We start from the raw sequence: 20217 nt of genomic DNA on the forward strand, positions 1-20217 counted from the left end.
CGCAACCGATTGCACACCGATCAGCAGCCACCAAAAACAGCATCTACACCCAGTACACCATGAACAACATTGCGCTCGGCATTGCTTGTATAGCACGTGCAACAGTAGCGTGCGCGCCCCAGAATCTCAACGTTTATTTAGTACTTTCGGTACATCCTTACACAGATTACCAGACACAGGGTTGGGATGGGGAGGGGGGGGGGGTCCAGGCCATAAACACGGAACAGTGTAGTCTATCTTCAGCCGGCAGGGGGAGGTGATTTAAGAGTGCCCCGTACAACCCACAGCAACATATTTGCAGCTCATCTATTCACACATTGTGTATAATTGATATAATTCTTTTTTTGTTTCGAACGCCTTTTCTCCTTTGAATCTTTGTATCTTGTTTAATACAGAGCTGTAACTTTCAAACAGTTTTTTTTTCCATTTTCGCTTTCCTTTTGTTTTGTGTTTAGGTAAACATATTTTGTTTTGTAATAGTATTTTTTGTTATTGTGGTTGTATTGATAATAATTTCATTAACCACTTCGCAACCGCGAGTCTGACTCGTAGTGGAACGTTGCGGGCCTATTATTTTCCAAATTTTCAATAGTATCCATCTTTCAACTCGCCTTTATCCTCTTTTTTCTCTCGTTTTTCTTCTGTAGCTGTACGATCGACTAAGATTTTAATTTATCTATAAACATCTCTCCCTGCTGCGGGAGTTTAATTTTTATTATTTTTGTTACCTTTTTTGTGTTTTGTAATTTTTCTTTTCCTTTTTTGTATGATTGCTCAATTTTGTATCCATTTTTTTTCCAGTGTTTTCAAAGTTTTTATGTTTAGGTTTAAATGTTTTTTTGGGGTCAGGAATTTGAATTTTACGCAGCATTATTTCGATACAATTTGTGTGTTTTTCTTTTCCTTTTTTGATACGCTTATACAAATAAAACAAAACTTCCTAATCTCAAACATTATTTTCGCCACGGGTTCGCCCGTAATAGTCGTACAGCCATCAGAGAAAGAGAGAGAGAGAGAGAGAGAGAGAGAGAGAGAGGGAAGAAACCAAAAACCACGTGAAGGCGCAGCACAAATAGCAACAATCCAATTTTTTTCACTTCTAGGAAGTTGATCGATGTGAACAAGAGAGGAAGTAAAAATGCTGTCAGCATTGTATAGGTTTTTCGATTCAGGTTTCCGTTTTTTTGTATCTTCTTCCTCTTCTTTCCTCGAATCTGTTTTTAACACAACATTTGAGTGCCACTCCTGTAGTTCATAGTGAACCGTACAAATAGATGTGTTTCTTTTTTTGTTTCTTTCGCTAGCTTAAATTAATACGTCGGTAGCGCGTCATTCGCTATCAACCTTTGTTTAACGGAACGTTTGAACGACTTGTTCTGGGCCCCATAGTTACCAGCGCAACAAGTTGCAGGACTGAGCAGGCTGTATACCCCAATACGAGACCGAACACGAGAGAGCACACTATTCTCGATTCCGTGTTGCTTCCACACAGACGAAAAGGGGGGAGCCAACAACCATTCAGGAAGTAAAAAAACACACACACACACACACACACACATATGCATGTCGATAACGCAAACATACACACACACAGGTATTCTTTTCCATTCAGCATAATTCCGCCGCATTTTGTGTATTCCATTTCAATCGTACAGTGGCGCACATCGTGCCGTACAAATTAACAGAATGTCTTACGAAATTCACTGCCGCAAAGTGCAGCACAAGGTAAGGATTGCCGAGAGTTTGGACTGTGCCAACTGTTGGATCTGTACACTCAGTTTTTGTTTTTCGCTAGTGGGAACACCCATCATTCCACGTGGAACTGTCTATTGCGCATGATGATGCGAATCTCGACGGGGAGGATGCTTGAGTCTTGGTTCGGCTTGTGGAAGATAACATTAATCGGGGTTCGCCGTTAAATTAAGGTATATAAAAATAAACATCGTCTAGCTGCGGTCTAGGGGGATAACACATCTATAACAGCGACCCCTTTCGCTCTCTCTCTCTCTCGCTCTCTATGTTTTGTTTCAAAAAACTACCATACATGGTACGTGATTGAAATGTCCGTAACATCGGCTGAGTAAAACCGACCCTTAATAACACTATACTGCTTTTCACGATAGAATAAGATTCTCTGCGGATGATTCAGCGCACACCGAACCGGACCGAACCGAACTGACCCCACCGTTTGCCCTGGGCAGGTGGCTGTGCAGGCGTGAAAGTGGTGGTGCACTTCCGCTCGTTATCTCTCTCTCTCTCTCTCTGTGTACGTCCGTGTGTGTGTATGTCCACTGTCCACACACGACCACGCGGTAAAATAAGGGGTAGCAAATAGTCTACTTAAACACAACGATGATGTTCGAAAATATTACAGTCCAAAAGAAGAATTTAAGAATGCTAAATCGATCCAAAACTATATACAAAGATAAATCCTAATCAAACTGAAGCCTTAAAAAAGCAACAAACAATCAACGCTCTCCCCCATCGAGCGTACAAGGCTTCTCCCCCACTGACAAGCGTTCCTCCACCGCCCCACCCCTAGGTGACCCAGTGGAAGGCGGGAGTTGACTGAATCCAGTGTGCCACGGTGGCATACACAAATGCATCATTGCCTGCTCCTTCCGTCGAGTGACGAAGCATTGTAGAGTCTTATTTTTTAACAGCACCCTGGTTGGTGGCCGTACCCGTACCGGAACCTCCACCGTAGTAGTACGGTGGCAGTGCGGACGGTTGCAGACCGCCCGTAGAACCACCGCCGCCGCCGCCTGGTTGCCCCGGTAGCTTACCGAGCATTCCTGCCGGCCCGGACGATGCGTTCAGCAGCATCGAACCAGGGCCGGATGCGGCCATTTGTTGCTGAAACTGTTGCTGCTGCTGCTGCTGCTGCTGTTGGCCGAACTGACCGTATTGGGAATAGTACTGCTGCTGTTGCTGTTGCTGCTGCTGCTGGAGTGCTGCGACCGATTGTTGCTGCTGTAGATAGTCGAAACCGGGCTGTTGATGGTAACTGCCACCGTGCATACCGCCGCCTGGCACCATCCCAGCCATTGATGCCATTGCTGCGTTGGTCGCCTGCATCGATTGGTTCGCATTGTACATACCGTACTGTTGCTGCTGCTGCTGCTGTTGGGGTTGCTGTAACGTTGAAAGATTCTGCAAGTGAAAGAAATGCGATTGCAAAATGAAGTGCTACACAAACATTTGCTACCCACTCGACGTACCTTGCTGGAAGATTTGCTACTGCTGTTGCCGGAAGCCGCCGAGCCGCCGCCTCCCCCATTCTGCCGGCTGCCATGCTCCGCCGACGACGACGAGCTGGAGGACTTGGATTTACTCTTCTCGCGATCCTTATCGCGATCCTTGTCCTTCTTTTTGCTACCACTGCCACCGGGGCCGCCCATTGCGCTCGGACCGCCCATCGGTAGCCCGGCCGCCCCCACCGCACCACCGCTGCCAATTCCACCCGTGCCACCATCGCTCGTAGCGCTGATGTTGTAATGTTCTATCTTATCCTTGGAAATTTTCAACTTCAAGGAAGCCGATCCTCCTCCTCCGACGCCGCCGCCACCGCCGGACGGCCCACCACCACCTCCGTGGGACGAACCGCCGGCCGCTGCCGAACCGCCGCCGCCGGGCAGCGAGGACGAACCGGACAGTCTGTCCTTGGGAATTTTTATCTTCAGCCCATCGTTCGCCGGCCCACCGGACGGGGCGGACCCCGTCCCGTGCAACCCGACGCCATCCACCGAGGGCGGTAGGATCGCCCGGTTCAGCTTGATCTTGATCGGGCCGGGCGGATCCTGCGGCGCCGAGTGACCGACGCCCTGATGGCCGGCGCCGGCCCCATCCGGACCGGCACCCGTCGCCCCGGCATGATGGTCGCCCTTCTCCCGGTCGCGCTCCCGATCCCGGTGCTTGTCCTTGTCTTTTTTGTGCTTTTTCTTCTCCTCCCGGTCGCGGTCCTTCGTCTTGTCCTTTTCCTTGTGCTTGTGCTTTTCCTTCTTCTTTTTCTTCTCCGATTTGGACCGATGGCCGCCGGTGTCGGTGTCCGGGTCGGAAGCGGTCGAGGCAGTCGCTGCCGGTTGCTGCTGCTGTTGTGCTGCGACATCGGCGGAGGCGGGAGCCAGTGCTGCCGTCGGGGGTGCGGTGGCGGTAGCGGCTGCAGGAGCGTCACCCATCTGGGCAGCGTTGCCGGTCGTCACCCACGGGTAGGAAGGTGGAACCGCACCGGGCTGGGTGGCATCGTTGGGGCCACCACCGCCGGCTGCAGTTGGCAATTGTTGCTGCCCAGAGGCGGCCGAAGTCGGTGGAAGCCCGAGCAGACTTTCTATCGAAGCAAGCTGTGGTTTCGTTTCATTCGCCGGCTGTGCCGAGGAGCCACCCGTCGTATCGAGCGGCTTCGAGTCGGTCACATCGGTGCGCGATCCGCTGCTGGGCGGCGGATCACTCGTGCCGCCGTACAGGGAGCCAAACTTGGGCGTCTCGTTGAACAGGCTCTCCTTGAGCAGGCTGCTCACCAGCGCCGCGTTCGTCTCGATGCCGTTGATCGTGTTGCTGAAGATGCCGCCGCTCTTGGCCAGCGTCGACGGTTTCGAGTCGCTCAGCAGCGGCTGGGACAGCAGCGAGCCGGGATCGTTGAAGTTGAACAGCGACGACGAATCGTCCATCTTGTCGAACGTGCTGGCCAGATCGAACGACGAGTTGAACAGCTGGTCGGAGGGCGAGCCGGACGACGGGAGGAAGGAGGAGCCGGACGGTTCCGCCGTTCGGCGCACCTTCTGCTCTCGAAAGTCGGTCCCGTCGTCCTGCCGGATCTGCTCGTTGCTCGGGTGCGGCCGCTTCGCCTGCGACGACAGCAGGCCGCCGGCGTTGCCACTGGAATGAGTGTTGCCACCATTGCCCGTCAGGCTGCCCAGCGGTCCGGACGGGTCCTGGTGCGGGGGCATGGCCGTACCGTCCAGCGCCCGCTTCAAATTGTGGCTAGTGTGGCTGTTGTTGCTGCTGCTACCATTATTGCTACCGGTGCTGCTCAGGTTGGTGGTGCCGCCCACCATCGGCAGGGAGGAACTGGGCGGGCCGAGCGACTTCTTGTCGTGGCCCATCGGCTGATGCTTGCTGGAAGCGGGTGGCTGTTGCCCGGCGAGCCCCCCAACCGACCCGTCCATGCGGCGATCCTTCTTCTGCCCATCGGAGCGCGAACCAGCCATGCCGTGGTGCTGCTGCTGCTGCTGTTGCTGCTTCTTCCCGCTCGGGCTTCCCTTGGGCGGTTTCAGCAATCGGTCGGCTGGCGCACCACCGGCCGACGCCACATTACCATAGTGGCCGCTCGAGCGCGATTTGCCCGACGGCAGGTTCTGCAGCGATTCGGTTTGCGAGTCCTTCCAGTCCGGGCTGAAGATGGACGACGGTTTGCTTTGCTTCGGTGGCGTGCACATCTGCATCGGGTCCGCCAGCCGGCCGATCGACTCGTCGAGCAACCGGAACGTGCTGGGCTCCGGTTTTGGCTGATTACTGCTGCTGCCACTGTTGCTGCTGCTGCTACCGCTCGTCGCCGATTGCTGATCGGCGAGCGGGACGTTCGTCGTTCGGCCACTGATCGACTGGTTGTAGCTGGGCGGATGGGAAAAGAGAGACGACGACGACGGCTGGGACGATGGAGCCGGATGTTGCTTCGTGCCGTAGTTGGGACCGCCCACGGCAGCACCCGATGAGGACGAGGACGACGAAGAGGACGGTGGCTTGGATGGCAGCTTCTGGCCGCTGCTGCCGTGCCGGTCGGCCTTCATCTGATTGTAGCCGGAATGCATGGACGACGAAGAGCCGGAGGAAGCCGTGCTTCCGCCAGCGCTTCCGGCGGGCGCACCTCCGCTGGCCTGCTGCAGCAGCCCGGAAGCGGACGAGGGTTGGCGCGATTTGCTGCCGCCCTCGTGTCCCTGATACCCCGAGCCGGAACGCTGCGATGGGACCGCACCGGACGGGTTGAGCTGCAGCGAGGACGGCTGCTGCATGCTGCCCCGATGCGACGACATCGGGCCCTTGCTGCTCGTGCTGCTGCTGCTGTTGCTACTGCTGCCACTACCGTAATGCTGGGACGGTGGTGGCGGCTGTTGCTGCGGCTGCCCGGCCAGCGTACCGGAGGCGGAGGGAGGCCGGTCGGAGCGCGACCGGGAGCTGGCGGAACTCGACGAGGAGGAAGGAATCTTTTGATGGCTTCCGGAAGACGACATACCGTGCGGTTTCATCATATCGGCTGAAAAGACAGAAAACGATCCAAACAATTAGTTTTGCTGGGTTTGTGCGTGAGGGAGAGAGAGAGGCAGAGAGGGGTTTGAAAGGGACAAACGATCTTACAGCTGGAACCCTGTTTGGGACGATGATGACTAGAGGCGGACGATGAGCCGGTGCTGGCTTCATCCAGGCCGCGCGGTACGGACGATGAGGATGGTGCCGCCATTAGGCTGTTGCTGCTGCTACTGCTACCACCTGTTCGTCTACCCGATTCCTCCTGCGTAGGAGCAGAGAAAAAAGTATACAGTTGAGCATCGTAACTACAAGGCAAAACAAAAATGGGTCGACCAAGCAACCAAACACTTACCGCACCCGAGTCGGCCCGTATCGACTTCATCTTGCTTTTCAGCCGCGTCGGACAGCGGTCGAAGATGTGAAGAAACTCATCCGTCAGCTGCTTCAACAGATCGAGCGTTACCGTCTTGTCCACGTAGTGAAACCAGTGCCGGCCCTCGTTCGACTGGGGGATCTGGGAAGATCATACGAAAATGCGTGATATTCCGACGCTACGACCGAGCTAAATCGAGGAAGTTCGCGCTTACACTTACCTCCCAGCGAGACCACTTGCAGGCAAGGTGTATGCAGAAGCAGGCCACAACCGTCGGTTTGTACTGCAAGCACATGGTTGTAAGGTGTAAGCTAGAAAAGAGGTGGTGGACCGGTGTTAATAATTATAGTAATAGTTATTGCGTGCCGGCCTGTTGGAGCACATACCTGTTGGATGCCATGAAGTAGGACGTCTGTGCCAAATCTTTGGAAGCTGCAAATGTGTGTGAGTGTGTCAAAAGTTAGTCTTTGGAGAGAAAAAACGGCACCACTTGGGGGGGGGGAAGCGTTACCTTTCACCAGGTGGCATGTTTTGACCACGTGCGTATGGGGATGATCGATCGCCACATCGAAGCCGAGCGTCTGCAGCAGCACGTTCTCGTTGAACACCAGGTCCTGCGCCTGTTCGGCGTAGCTTTCCCGCAGCGGATCCGGCGCCTCCATCCCGAGACTAATGTGCACCACCTTGATGATGTGCTCGAGCTTGCGTGGTTGCTCTTCGACCTACGGGGGCGGGGTTGGCAAATGCCAAAACACAGAACCACACATAGAGAGACAGTTTTCCCTTTTTAGATGGGTCGTTTTCTTGCATTACCTTTGCTGCTAGGAACAGGGCGGCCGCCGCTATGCTGTTGCGATGGAACTGCGTGAACGAGTGAAACGCATAGAACCGATGCATGTACACGATGGCCGTATTGATGCAGAGCTGTGATCTGCGGAAGCAAGGGGAAAAGAAGAAAACGGACACCAGGATCAAGTAAGATTCAGTAACGGGCGAACAACATCCACTTACACTTGCAACCGCTGGCCCATGTCCTGTATCAGGTTGGCGGCTCGCTGTCTGTACATAAGCTCCTGGTCCGCGTCCATGCCCGCCTTGCGGCTCGGCGAGTTGGCGAGCTGCTCGGCCGTGAAGTACCATTTGGAGTCATCGTTCTTGCTCGTCGTTCCGCTTGCGCTACCACTGCCAGAAGCCATCGAAGGTGTGTTTTGTGGGGCAAGCAAGGTGCTGCAGCGGATCGGTCGCCTCCTTCTCTCGCACACACTCTCCCTCTCTCTCGCTCTCTCTCTGTTTTTCGCTCACTTTTAACCGGAAGCGTTCGATTGTACACGCACACCCGCCGCGCGGTTACAGGCGGAAGAACCGCGTCACCAACGACGCAAAAGTGTTCGCACGAGGCGTGACACGAGTGTTTTCACGTTCTGCGCGTTTAGAGGGCTGGCTTCATTTCCGGCTTATTACTCCTTATTTCCCAGTTGATTGTATGTGTGGGAGTGGGAAGACCGGGGGAATAGCACCGGGCACCGGAATTGTGAGTTTTCTTTGCACTACTTTATCAACACCACCAAATCGCGTGCGACGACAATCGTGTTGATGGTTCTGGGGCTGTGTTTATCCATCAGAACACCAATGCACACGCTGTTTTTTTTGCTTTTGTTTTTCTTTTTTGTGACGAGCGGTGACGATGACGTTTCAGAACAATAATACAGACCGCCTACTACTGCCGCTAGACGAAGACGAGGAGGACGACGTACCCGTACCACCACCAACCTTTTGCACGTTTCACTTTTCCCAGCAGATGATGCGTTCTTTGCGAAGCCGTTTTGACACCGTGTGTGAGTGTTGACCGCGATACGCACACGCACACACAGGCACTTCCAGCCCACTGTTTATCGACCGCACTCACACACACAGGACGCGCGACGGGTTACCGTTAAATGCACAGTCGTCGTTCTCTCTCTCTCTCGCTCACTCACGCGCATACACACATACACACGTGTGCTCACGAGCCCGTTTCCGTGCAAGCAGAGACGGGGGCTGAAATATGGCGATCAATTGCTTGGACAGCGTGATTTTTGTTTTGCAACGTCACACAGATAACTTTTGCCTGCCTTTCCCATCAAAACACCGCTCGGCCGGGGCTTTTCGGGGAGGATTAACGAGGAAAAGGGAAGGGAGAGGCTGGTTTCTAACAGTATGCGCCAATCGAGCGGGCCAGTCTACAGTCAGCTTTGCTTGCCATCGGGCTGCAGCAGCGGACCGCCACCACCACCACCGTCGTCGCACACGCGGTCAAGTTGGCGAACCCGCGTAAAGCGTTGTTCAATCCGTACATCTAGTGTGCGTGTCCATCTGTACGCATGTGTACGTGTTTGTGTATGTGTGTATGTGTGTGAAAGTGTGATTATGGTTGGAGCAATTATTTCATCATTTCATTGCAGCCTGTCGTCACGCCAGGTATTACTCCGCGACGCCATTCGACCACGCAGAGCGGCCACACCGAAAGCGGCCAGACGGAATCGGAACAGTCGGGAGGACGAGACAACACGAGGTCCAGATAGTCGGGGTGCTGGCCCTTCTTACGTCGTGTCGGTTTTGCTTTGCGCTCTGCTCTCTCGCTCTCTCTCCCGCTCGCCACGCTCGTCTCTCTAGACCCTTCCGCTGGTTGGGGTTACGATTCTGGCTTTGGCTTCTGCTGCCTGTGTGGGCCTCCGGTTGTGAAAATCGTGTCGTGCACGTGCTGGGCCGCCGTTGCTGCGCTGGAAAACTATCCGAAACGTTGGGCAGTGCGTTCGGGCAGGCAAGGCAACCGAAACCAGCTGGTGGTATGTGAGTTAGATGGTATTATTTTGGTGTAGAAAAATGCACTCCACAAATATGTTTTTCACTCCGTAATGGCCGACCTCACAACCAAGGTCAGTATAGCATGCGGGTTGGATCGTCCCAGTGACGCCTGACAGCTGCACAGTGGGCGTGTGCGCGCGCTACGGCGTCTGACAGGTTGGATCGTTGGCAATGAGAGGCAATTTCGTATGAAAATTTTAAATCTTGTTTTGAATTATCGAATCATTTGCATATACAGTTAGTAGTTTTGCAAGGAATTTCAGTAAATATGTAATTAATTCATTAATTCATTAAATCATTCAGTTTTGTTGAAGTGAAAAAAGGTTTTTTCCTGGACAAATAACTGCAATCTGTGTCTCAGAGCATTTTTAAGTAACAGGAAATGTTCTAGTTGTTATTTTGATTCCCTAATTGGTCTTAAGATATTATATTATATCAACAACTTAAAATGGTCTTTTAAATTATTGTTGTGTTTATAAAATGAAAAATACGTGTTTTCGAGTTTTTTTTATTATTTTTTTTATTTCACATCATTTAAGCTTTGTAGAATGTAGTGAACGTATTGAATACTTCTATCAATAATATCAATTTTCCAACACTTTTTTTAAACCATTATCTAATTATCTTGATCTTCGCCACAACGACATTTGATGATATCTATGAGCCAACCTCGCATTTGTTTGCCCTGTCATCGAATGCCTATTTTTTTTTCTTCAAACGTCAAATCTCTTCAATGCGAAGCGTCATTTCAGCCAGAAGAGTGTGTTTCTCGAAGCTCCGCGTAAATATTATTGCTTTCCAACAACAGTTCTTTCATTGTACGCGGGAATTGTATTTTTTGGTACCAGAACATATCGTTAACCTCGCAAGCGTCTCGCTAATTGCTAACCAATTATTCGTGCCTCTGTTTTTGGCAGCGATGGGACCGACACACCTACACGCGGGACGCACGGGCAGTCGCGGCGGGCCGAGCCCGGGCACCTCCAGTCAGGCGATGGACCATGCACAGGCCCTCCGCACCCAGATCCAGAAAGAGATCGAAGAAAAGGCCAAGGTCTGCTCCAACACACAATACGAGTGTACGCTGCCCCGTGTCGACTCGTACGCCTACTGCTTCCGGCACATCCTGCAGGACCCGGACGCACCGTACAAGCAGTGCGAGTACGAGTTCGCGAACGGGCGCCGCTGCCTGGAGCCGTCGCCGAAGTACGACGCCAAGCGGGACTACGGCTCCAACTACTGCTTCGAGCACAGCCGCCAGACGCAGCTGATCAAGACCAAGTCCACGATCGGGAAGCTGGTGCCGGTGGAGACGACCGAAACGCTGCTGAACGGTCTAACGCACCACGTGAAGGTGGACAAGGTGAAGCAGCACTACCTGGGAAGCAGCACACCGCTGAAGATAACCGTACATGAGGACGATGACGACACGGATGTGGACGTTGTAACGCCCTCGGTCGATCCTTTCGGTGAGTGAGCAGCCCTTATGCGATTTGCGCAAGTTGTTTTTGCATGTTAGTGTATTTGTATGTATCGATCGAATATTGTTTCTGGCAAGTGGCGATGAATGCTTAACCATACACTACCGGTCGCTGGTAAGACAGGCCGGCACCGGCATTCAGCGAGGCAGAACCGGCAACGCGAGGCACTCCGCCGAGCACGCTGCCCACCACATTGCCCAAACCGGCGGCCGCACCGCCAATCAGGCTGCCCGCTGCCTGGGCCAGTCCACCGCCAATCGTGCCACCGTTGTAAATCGTGCGTCCCTCGAAGTTAGTCTTGGCGGCAATCAGATTACCGAGCAGGTTCACGCCAGAGCTGAGGCCCCGGCCGGCTAGATTGATTGCACCGGGGAGGATACCGGTACCGGTCGGGATGCTTCCGCCCGTGCCGATCGTTCCACCCGTGCCGAAGTTGCCACCAATACCGGTACCGGGTCGGGCACCTCCATACACTCCGGCGCCCAAACGGAAGCCACCGATGCCGATTCCAGCGCCGATACCAAAGCCAAGACCTGGCCGGTAGCCACCACCCCGACCGCAGGACCCAGTAACCGGTGCGGCAGTAGTCGTCGTCGTCGTCGTCGGAGCTGCCGTTGTGGTCGTCGTGGTGGCAGCCGTCGTAGGAGCGGTGGTAGCAGCCGTCGTCGCTGCCGTGGCCGCCGTCGTTGCTGCCGTCGTAGCTGCGGTAACTGGTGCGGTCGCCGTCGTTGCCGCGGTAGTAGCAACCGTGGTGGTCAGGGCGTTGGCAATGATCGTGTTGAGGATGGCGGTCAGATCCGCCAGCAGGTTCGGAGAGTTGGCCGCGATGGTGACACTCTGCGAGCCGTCCGATGTGGCGAGCGTGATCGAACCGTCCGAGTTGGTCGTTATCCCGACGTTAATAGTCTGTCCGCTGGCCAGCAGGGCCGTGCCTGCGATAAGCAGCGTGAAGAGTACAAGTCCTCTCATTTTCTTGCTGTGGTGTGTTCTCCGAGCCTACCGGGCGCTTTGCGCGGGCCTTTTATATAACGCACAGGCGGCAGGCTTTGTACTATTTATATTGTGCAGGACGGACGAGTTCCGGGATGAATGCGTAGTGGTTGTATCAATCGTTTGATTTATTCCGCAACAGACAACCCAACGTCTCTGCACAAAGAGATGTTATTGTTTGGACATTTTGCACGAAAAAACGATCGATAAGCTTGTTTTTTGTAAGCTTCTTCTAAGAAGCATAATTTGAAAGCTTCTAGAGTACTCAATGTATACGTTAACAATGATCATCCAGTATGAAGTATTTATAGCGCCATCAATGATTGAAACACTCCCTCTCTCTCTCTCCCCGTTTCCCAGTTGACGTCGACGTTACGACGGTGAACGATGCCGGCCGGATCATCCTCGACTATGCGTCCGACTCGAGCGACGAGGATGAAGCGCTCGCCAATCCGACGTACGGCTCCACCTGGAAGGCGCACGAGATGGACAACTCGGACAACGAGAGCGTCGACTCGCAGAGCGATGACCCGCTGAAGCACGCCGGCATCTACACGGCCGAGGAGGCGACGCGCATCACGAAGGAAAAGCTGACCCGACTGCAGACGCTCTACATCGAGCAGATCCACCGCCTGCAGCACGTGTTGCGCGAGCGCCGGCGCAACTATCTGCGGGAGCAGCGGGCCGAGCGCGACTATCACTGCAGCATCTTCGATCAGGTCAAGCAGACGCCCCGCGAGCGTATGCTGTACGAGCAGCTGAAGGGTTTGAACCGGTACCACCGGAAGCACGGGGTGGAGGCGATTCTGCAGCGCAAATATCTGGAGAAGCGGGCCAAAGCGACGGAGGGCCTGCAGCAGAAACCCCCCTCGCTGCCCAAGTGTGCGTACACGGAGGGTGGGGTGAAGTGCGGGGAGCGCACCCTGCCCTGCTGCAAGCACTGCCGCAAGCACATCCTGGAGGACAAGAAGCAGGTGCTGTTCCGGGCGTGCGGCATCGAGAAGAGTGGCGTGGTGTGCCAGGAACCGCTGGCCGGCCTGTTCGAGAACGTGACCTGCCCGCTGCACATGGAGCTGCCGGCGCAGCGATCGTTCAACAAGCGCAAGTACGAATCGGAATCGGAGGGAGAGGGCGAGGTGAGCGGAATGGAGCCGCCGGTGGTGGTGGTGGCTGGGGTGGAAAAATCATCCGCCAAAGCGGCGAACGAGACGAACGCTGCTACAACGCAGGCCGGAGCGCCGGAGGACAAGAAGGCGGTAAAGATGGAGCCAAAGGCAGGTGGTGATGGCACGGTGGACGCCAAGGCTCCGGTAAAGGTGGAAAACAACAAGCGCAAAGTGATCAAAACGGAACCGGTAACGCCGGTACCGCGGGTCCGCAATACACGGTCGTCCCGGGCAGCAATGGCGATGCAGGAAGATGCTCCGGCTGAGCAACCTGCCCCCGAACAGCAAGCAGCAGAAGGCGAATTGAAGAAGGAACAAACCGAAGCGAAGGAAAACGAAAACAATGTCACCAGTGCTGCTGCTACCGTCGACCAAACGGATGATGGCATTGTCGATTTAGAAGAGAGTCTACTGCCAGTCAGTATTATTCCCAACAAGAACCTAAAGCCGGACGAAGCAACTGTCGCTGAGCAGGTAGGCGAAATGGACACGATGGACACATCGACAGAAGCGGCTGAAAGCGCCAAGGAAGCGATGGAAACGGAAACCACTGACGAAAGGCAGGCCGAACCCCCCTCCACCGTTCCCGATCAACCGAAGGAAGGTGCCGATGGCGACAAAAAAGAGGAAGAGAAAAATACAAAAACAGAAGAAGCAACGGAGGAGTCAAGTGTTGCTGCAGAAAAAGAGGAACCTACTACTACTACTACTACTACCATCACCGCAACGGAAAACAGCCAGCCCAAGGATGCAGACGACACGAGCACCACCGCACCCGTCGAAGAGAGCGCATCAACGGCACCAAAGGAAAGCGATGCCCGGACCGACCAAACACCTAAAGCACAGCCAAAGCCACAGCCATCACCGTTAACGGCCAGGCAAAGAAAACTCCGGCTTGCCACGGATAGGAAAGAATCGGCAGCGAAGGGTACGAACGAAACAGCGACCACAACCGCAACGGACGAAGTGAGCGGCACGTCGGACGAGGAAAAGGCTAAAAAGGCGAAGGCCGGAAAGGCGGAACCATCGAGCGGTAGTAGTAGTAGTAGTAGTGCGGCTGGTGGGAGTGGCTCGGAGCAAAAATCTCGTCGCCAGAAGTGAGGAAAGCAATTGCGTTTAAGTATAGTTGCTGCATGAGCGTGTTTTTTTTAGTTACTGGAGTTTTCACAACCTACATTACACTTTACGATGAAGATATGATAGTTTTATAGAGATAGAACCAATAAATAGCCATCTTCCATGGAACGGCCTAATGCAAGTTTAAGGACAGCGTTGCTTTCTTTGACTCAAACTGAGCGTTTTGTCCCGGCACGTACCTGTTTGACACGAGACACGAGACAGTTACCATCGGTCAGTTTCCTTGCTCCATTCGCGCAACAACTTCCGAAAGGAGAAACTTTTTGGATCTCTAGAGCAGTCCTCAACGTTATCTGATCTTCATCATGCTCCTTCGCGTGTAAGACTCGCCAGATTTCAGGGTAGTTGTTCATGTCAAGTGAATGACTCCGAACAACCAAGTCCGTGAAGGTTGCTTTAAACATACCATGGCGGTTAGAGGTTCCGTCTGGCATATACAAGTAATTTAAAAGATTACCAAAAGACGATGGCATTGAACTATCAGAGCCTAGAAAAATAATGTAAAAAGCATTAAAAAAGAAGTAAATACGAAAAAATGAATAACTTCATTCATCTGCCTAAAACCACGTTAAACGGTACTGTTGTACACCTTCAACAATCACTCCGTTATGCTACCTTGTAAAAGACATTTCATTCACTCCTTCACTATTAACGCTGCATACAAAATGCATCTTTTCTTTCATTGATCGTATCCAACACCACCTTTGGAACCTTTATAGGGGTTGTGTTTTCAATTTCACTTTATTCGTTTATCAGTTTTGTTGAAATACTTTTTGCTTACTTCCTTTCGCTTGGATTGCATCGTACATTTGCCCGGATTGCCACTAAATCAAAAACAAACAAAAAAGGAAACAAACGCATCACATGCCATACATTTATATTTATGCGACCGACGTTCGTTGGTGGAAACGAAACTGGAATTACCTAGGCGCGCGCGCGGGGTTTTGTTGAGAAATGAGATATAAAGATGCATTTTCTTCTTCTTCTTCTTCTTCTTTGCCCACATTCAAATAAACTCAAAAACAAACGAAACGAAACGGAAACACACAAAACACACATAAAAGATATCAAATGAAACGGAATGGAAAACAAAACTAAATCCCACTTTCTCAGCTACCGGATCGCCTTCGTCGTGCCAATTTCCTTCTTTCCTTCGGCATATGCTTCCAATTTCATTAGTTTAGTAAATTACCAGCCCTACCGTAGGTACCTCTACTACAACGCTTCACACGCTTTTGGCTAATATTAAAGCATTCCTCTTCGTTTCGACCGCTTCCCTTGCTGCAATTCTCATTCCTTTCCTTTACGAGTTTTTGTTTTGTTTTGTTTTGCAATAAGCAATAGGTGCGTGTGTTCATCCTTTCTCCGTTTCATTCATGCATTTCTGTTCCATCTTCGTGCTCGATCCGATCCTTTCCTGAATATGGATTTTAACGTATAATATTATGTATAAGTATATATAGTTTCGTTTGTTTGTTGTTTTTCTTTTTTTTTTAATAAAGTTTCTCAGCCAAACTAGATCACTTGTGGGATTGTGGATTTTAATAATCAATTTCCTTATTTTCACTCAAGGACCCTTTCCTCCTTTTTCGTTTTTTGTTTACCGTCTGCCGTTGCCTACACTCCAATGCGTTCTATTTATCAAACCGTTCAACTCGCTGCAATTTTCCGCTAAACTACTACTTGCTATAATTGAATTGAATGTGTCGCGATTCGTTTGCGTTCTTTTGTGTTTTTTTTTGTTTTACTGCCACTCTTCCTCTTCCTCTATTGCTTAACTTTCTGGCTAGTTTCTTCCTTTTTTTTACGCTGCACCGAGAGGCTTGTTGTTTGGAATTGTTAGAATTTTTAAGGGACTCCCTTCAAGTCACTTCTCCCCACACGCTTATGTCTTCATTTGCGTGTTAGTGGTGTGTGTTTAATTTAGCGCTTTTGTTTCCGTTCAAAGTCTTCTAATTTTGGTCGTTTCAATTTGGTCGCCCTTCTCAACACACACACACACACGAATTCTTCTGGGCTGGTGTTCTGACTGGTTTGAATAGAGGAAAGGAGATGATGGTGTAGTCTGGACACTGGACCAGAATTTCGATGGACCAGAAGTGCCACTTCGTATTGAGTCTTACGTTTGGTTTTGAACTTTTCTACCGGTTACTTTCTGCTGCTCTTTTCTTCCATCAGGCCAGTGCCGGTCCTGCCTTTCACTTATCCTTCGACCAAGTTAGCTAGACAACCCCTTCTCCTATCACAAAGCGAGTAACACGTTGAGCTCCTTCTTGTATGCAGGCAATACGATTTTCTGGGGGAGGAGTAAGATTTTCGTAACAACTATAACGGGGCGGCAACACTGCGGCAACCGAAAACAGCAAACAAAGTTAAAACACAAAAGGCAATATTGTGTTGCATTATCTATCGCACCGGGTACGATTACACGTGCTTGTGCGTGTGTGTATATGTTTGCTTTTCGAAGATTGCTTCATAGTTAGCGCGCTTTGTTTCCTCCGTTTCTTGTCCGTTTCGGTGCTGCCGCGCCTGATGAACACACGCGGGAGAGAGGTCATCTCTAAGTGTGAGGAGTTATATGTAGTATTTGTGTATATATATATATATATATATATATATATATATATATATATATATATATATATATATATATATATATATATATATATATATATATATATATATATATATATATATATATATATATATATATATATATATATGTATTATATATATATATATATGTATGTATATACTGAGGGAAGGTTGGCGGTAAAAGGTAAAGGGCACTAGTACCATACACGATTCGTTTTCCCGCTTCGTTTGCCGCTATTATTGCGTTTTGCCTGCGCTTGTCTGATTTTGTGATTGTAACTATTTCTGTGTCCTTCCTTTCGTTCCTTTTGCATTGAACAAGGGTTTCGATCACTCTAAGTAATAGAGAATTCCATTAACCATTTTGCTACTTACTAAACATGCCTGCTCTGCTGCCTACGCTGCCAACGTCCGCTTCCCGACCCCGTTTTTTCTATAAAGTCTAGCACCCATCTCTCTTCGACTCCCCCACTTCGCTGTGCGTCATGTTCCACATGTCTGGAGTGTGTGTGTGTGTTTTTTGTATTTTTTGTTTTGTTTTAATTCTTCATAAAGTTTGCTATATTGAGCAGTCTGTTAAGTGTGTGGGTCAGTGTATAGGTATTGTTATTATGCTTCGTTCCAGTATCAACATTTAACACGCGCACTGCAAACCACGTGCCTCATGCTCAGATTTCAATGTAGTTCTGCTTTTAATTTGTTTTTTCATTTCGCTTACACATTTCATTTCTTCATTTGAACACACAAGTTTTTGTTTATTCAAAACCCGTTTAGGATTCAAAAAGAATAGGTAGGAGTACTAACTTTTCCTTGTTTGAGAGTGAAAGTATTCAAACTGTAAAAAAAACATCGTGCTTGCTTGAAAAGAATGTATTCACTGGGGAGGTTGGAAAAGTTCACAATAATCAAGGTAATATATAAAGTTGATGTTTTATAGTAAGATTTTCGTAGATCGTAAATGAAAAGAAAAGGGAAAAAATGCCGTCTGCACACAACATCAAACGTATACAAATATAATACGGATATAAGAAAAAAAAAAACGGTTGAAAAGAAACCCAAAACGGCTCCACTGGTTTGATATTCGTCCTTCAGCATCTTACAAGTCTTTCGTGTAAGAACGCTCCAAAACGTTCACCCGAGTGCGGCAACGTTTCTTTTTTTTCTATGCGTTCTTTTCGCAATGGTCACATTACATGCTGCCCCCCCCCCCCCCCACTTCTCCCCTCGCAAACTGTTCCAATTTCATCCCTTCCCCCACTGGTAACAGAGCTTTCTATTCGCGTGCGTCACTCTCCTTAGGATTGCAGTCTTCTCGTAAATCGTGTCCAGCCTTTTCAACTCCCTTCTAAACGGGTTCCCGAAACATCACGGGTTTGTTTGTTCCTGCTCCCTACCCCCCATGCCCCCCCCCCACCCCCTCCGCTCTCATCCACAACCAACCCCTCCTATCCCATGGCACCTACTGCCGGAAATGCACCAAAAAGGCTGCATGTGCACCACAGCACCACACACACACACGCTCTGTCACACTTCACCAAAACGTGTAGCCGCCCCCGTTGCCACCGTGCAGGAAGTTGTTCTTCTTCTTGGCCATCATCACCTGCTGACCGTGCATCGAGGCCATCTGGGCCGCGTTCGGGGCGATCCCGGGCGGTGGCGGTGGAATCGTTGGCTGGCCTCCGGTCTTGCCGAACCGCGCACCGGCATCGAACATGGCACCCTGTGTGTATATGACAGTGGAGGAGGAGAGTAAGGTTAGTGGATTGTCCATTTTCATTAATTTTTTTTTAATTTTCTATCAAAACAAAAACAGCTCACCTGCACGGGATAGACGGGCGTCTGGTAGACCTGCGGTGGCTGGGCCTGGGGCGGTGGAGCGGCCGCAATCTGGTACTGGTACATCTGCGGATGCATCGACTGCGCCGGGATGGCGGCAACGGCCGCCGGTGCACTCGCGTACGGCGGTGGCTGCGGGGCAAACTGGGCCTGGGGGGACGGGTTCACGCTCCAGCTGTTGGCGTAGTACGGCTGGGGCACGACTCCTGGCGGATATGGCGGGTAGGTTGGCGTCATACTGGTCACCACCGAGTTGTACGAAGGCGGAAGTTGTGCATGTGCGTGCATCTGGAGTCGGCGGGTGTGAGACGAAAGGGCGTGAGTTATTATTATTATTGATAAAACGGGGTAGAAGGGGAGGGCGATAAAGAGAAGTGCGCTCGTGGGGCTCGAGTGCTTGCTCGTGTTTGTATGCGAGTGACTCACCTGGTTGTTATGCATGTATTGCTGATATGCAGCCTGCTGTGCGGCCTGCTGTACGGCGTCATACGTTGGATATCCTGTAAATACAGAAGAAAAGTGGATTTAGCACGGCCGTCTTCATCTAACATTTCCTACATTTCCTCACTAATACTTGTGCAAAAACTAGATAAACAACGAAAACGATAGCGACTCTTTAGAAACGATCAGAATAACGTTTAAAGGATTTTGGTGTTTTTTTTACTTCTGTTGCCTTTTGCTAATATTTATGTTTAATTCACAGAAAAATGGATTCCGCCTCTTCCGCCAATCGGTGACGGTGAAACATTGAACTACAATTTCACAATCATCATCATCATCATCGATGACGAATTTGCACGATTCTAGGAAGCAGACCTGCTCCCCCTTTGTCCTGCTGCACGCCTTTCCTCGCATTAGATTAGCTTTCTTGGAGAATGAGATACGACTTACCATTAACTCCTTTGTTGTTCATGACTGCAATTTGTGCTTGTGCGTTTGTTTTGGTTAGTAGATGAGGAAAAATTTCTTTTCCTCTTTCTCTCTCTCACACACACACGCACGCACGCACACAAACACACTGCACAGGCGTTGCGTTTGTCTCTTTGCTTCTTTGCTGCCTTGCTCGCAGGCCTTCAATTTCGCTACTAAAAGCTACTGTTAACTAGCGTTTATCACTAATGCAACTCGGTTAAACACAGTTTAGCTAAATGTGGGCACAGCGTTTTTCTTTCTTGTATTAAAAATAAATACAAAGTTTGGTTCGACTCGCGTTGCTTCTTGTGAAACTGGATATCGATTGCGGGCCGAGCGAATCGAAACTGAGAGGTGGCCTCATCCCCACCGCAAGGCGAAGTTGACAGGACGATTGACAGGAAAGGGTGAAGAAAAAAAACGCACTTTGACAGCAGGGGCAAAGTAAAGCAAGGTTGGTACATGCGGAGTGGACAATTATAAAATTTAATTGCGCAGGTAGAAATCGTTCAAATTTTATTCTGGAGTTTTTGGTTAGGGTTTCTTTGCTACAATTCTCTGAATTGCAGTTAAAAAATAGTGAAAGCATACAATTTCCGAAATAAACTTTATCAGCCGATGAGTTCCTGTGCTCTTGTCG

At 50.6% G+C, this 20217-nt stretch overlaps 3 protein-coding genes across 3 annotated transcripts; 1 reads left to right on the forward strand and 2 right to left on the reverse strand.

Moving 5' to 3' along the window:
• Nucleotides 1-81: 81 nt before the first annotated feature.
• Nucleotides 82-9064, reverse strand: LOC120961647 (cyclin-T). The gene is made up of 9 exons (XM_040385562.2): nt 7628-9064; nt 7430-7547; nt 7128-7338; nt 7003-7048; nt 6837-6927; nt 6596-6757; nt 6352-6505; nt 3222-6250; nt 82-3153 (listed from the first exon to the last, which is right to left on the reverse strand). Exons 1-9 carry the CDS (start codon nt 7810-7812, stop codon nt 2650-2652), a joined length of 4500 nt encoding a protein of 1499 aa, XP_040241496.2. The 5' UTR covers nt 7813-9064; the 3' UTR covers nt 82-2649.
• A 1117-nt stretch (nt 9065-10181) lies between these two features.
• Nucleotides 10182-16079, forward strand: LOC120953436 (uncharacterized). Its single transcript, XM_049605115.1, has 3 exons — nt 10182-10301; nt 10378-10929; nt 12292-16079. The coding sequence occupies exons 2-3, from the start codon at nt 10380-10382 to the stop codon at nt 14196-14198; spliced, it is 2457 nt and encodes an 818-aa protein (XP_049461072.1). The 5' UTR covers nt 10182-10301; nt 10378-10379; the 3' UTR covers nt 14199-16079.
• A 1266-nt stretch (nt 16080-17345) lies between these two features.
• LOC120953439 (DAZ-associated protein 2-like) lies at nt 17346-19940 on the reverse strand. Its single transcript, XM_040373352.2, has 4 exons — nt 19557-19940; nt 19092-19165; nt 18648-18953; nt 17346-18549 (listed from the first exon to the last, which is right to left on the reverse strand). The coding sequence occupies exons 1-4, from the start codon at nt 19576-19578 to the stop codon at nt 18361-18363; spliced, it is 591 nt and encodes a 196-aa protein (XP_040229286.2). The 5' UTR covers nt 19579-19940; the 3' UTR covers nt 17346-18360.
• Nucleotides 19941-20217: the final 277 nt, after the last annotated feature.

Source organism: Anopheles coluzzii, chromosome 2, assembly GCF_943734685.1.
Source record: "Anopheles coluzzii chromosome 2, AcolN3, whole genome shotgun sequence".
NCBI lineage: Eukaryota > Metazoa > Arthropoda > Insecta > Diptera > Culicidae > Anopheles > Anopheles coluzzii.

Coding starts and splice junctions, on each gene's coding strand:
- LOC120953436 (XM_049605115.1), top strand. CDS start 10,380: ATGGGACCGACACACCTACACGCGGGACGCACGGGCAGTCGCGGCGGG. Junction 10,930..12,291: donor GCCCTCGGTCGATCCTTTCG/GTGAGTGAGCAG, acceptor CCCGTTTCCCAG/TTGACGTCGACGTTACGACG.
- LOC120961647 (XM_040385562.2), bottom strand. CDS start 7,812: ATGGCTTCTGGCAGTGGTAGCGCAAGCGGAACGACGAGCAAGAACGAT. Junction 7,548..7,627: donor ATGGGCCAGCGGTTGCAAGT/GTAAGTGGATGT, acceptor TTGCTTCCGCAG/ATCACAGCTCTGCATCAATA. Junction 7,339..7,429: donor CCCTGTTCCTAGCAGCAAAG/GTAATGCAAGAA, acceptor CCGCCCCCGTAG/GTCGAAGAGCAACCACGCAA.
- LOC120953439 (XM_040373352.2), bottom strand. CDS start 19,578: ATGAACAACAAAGGAGTTAATG. Junction 19,166..19,556: donor GAACAACAAAGGAGTTAATG/GTAAGTCGTATC, acceptor CTGTATTTACAG/GATATCCAACGTATGACGCC. Junction 18,550..18,647: donor CGCCCGTCTATCCCGTGCAG/GTGAGCTGTTTT, acceptor ATATACACACAG/GGTGCCATGTTCGATGCCGG.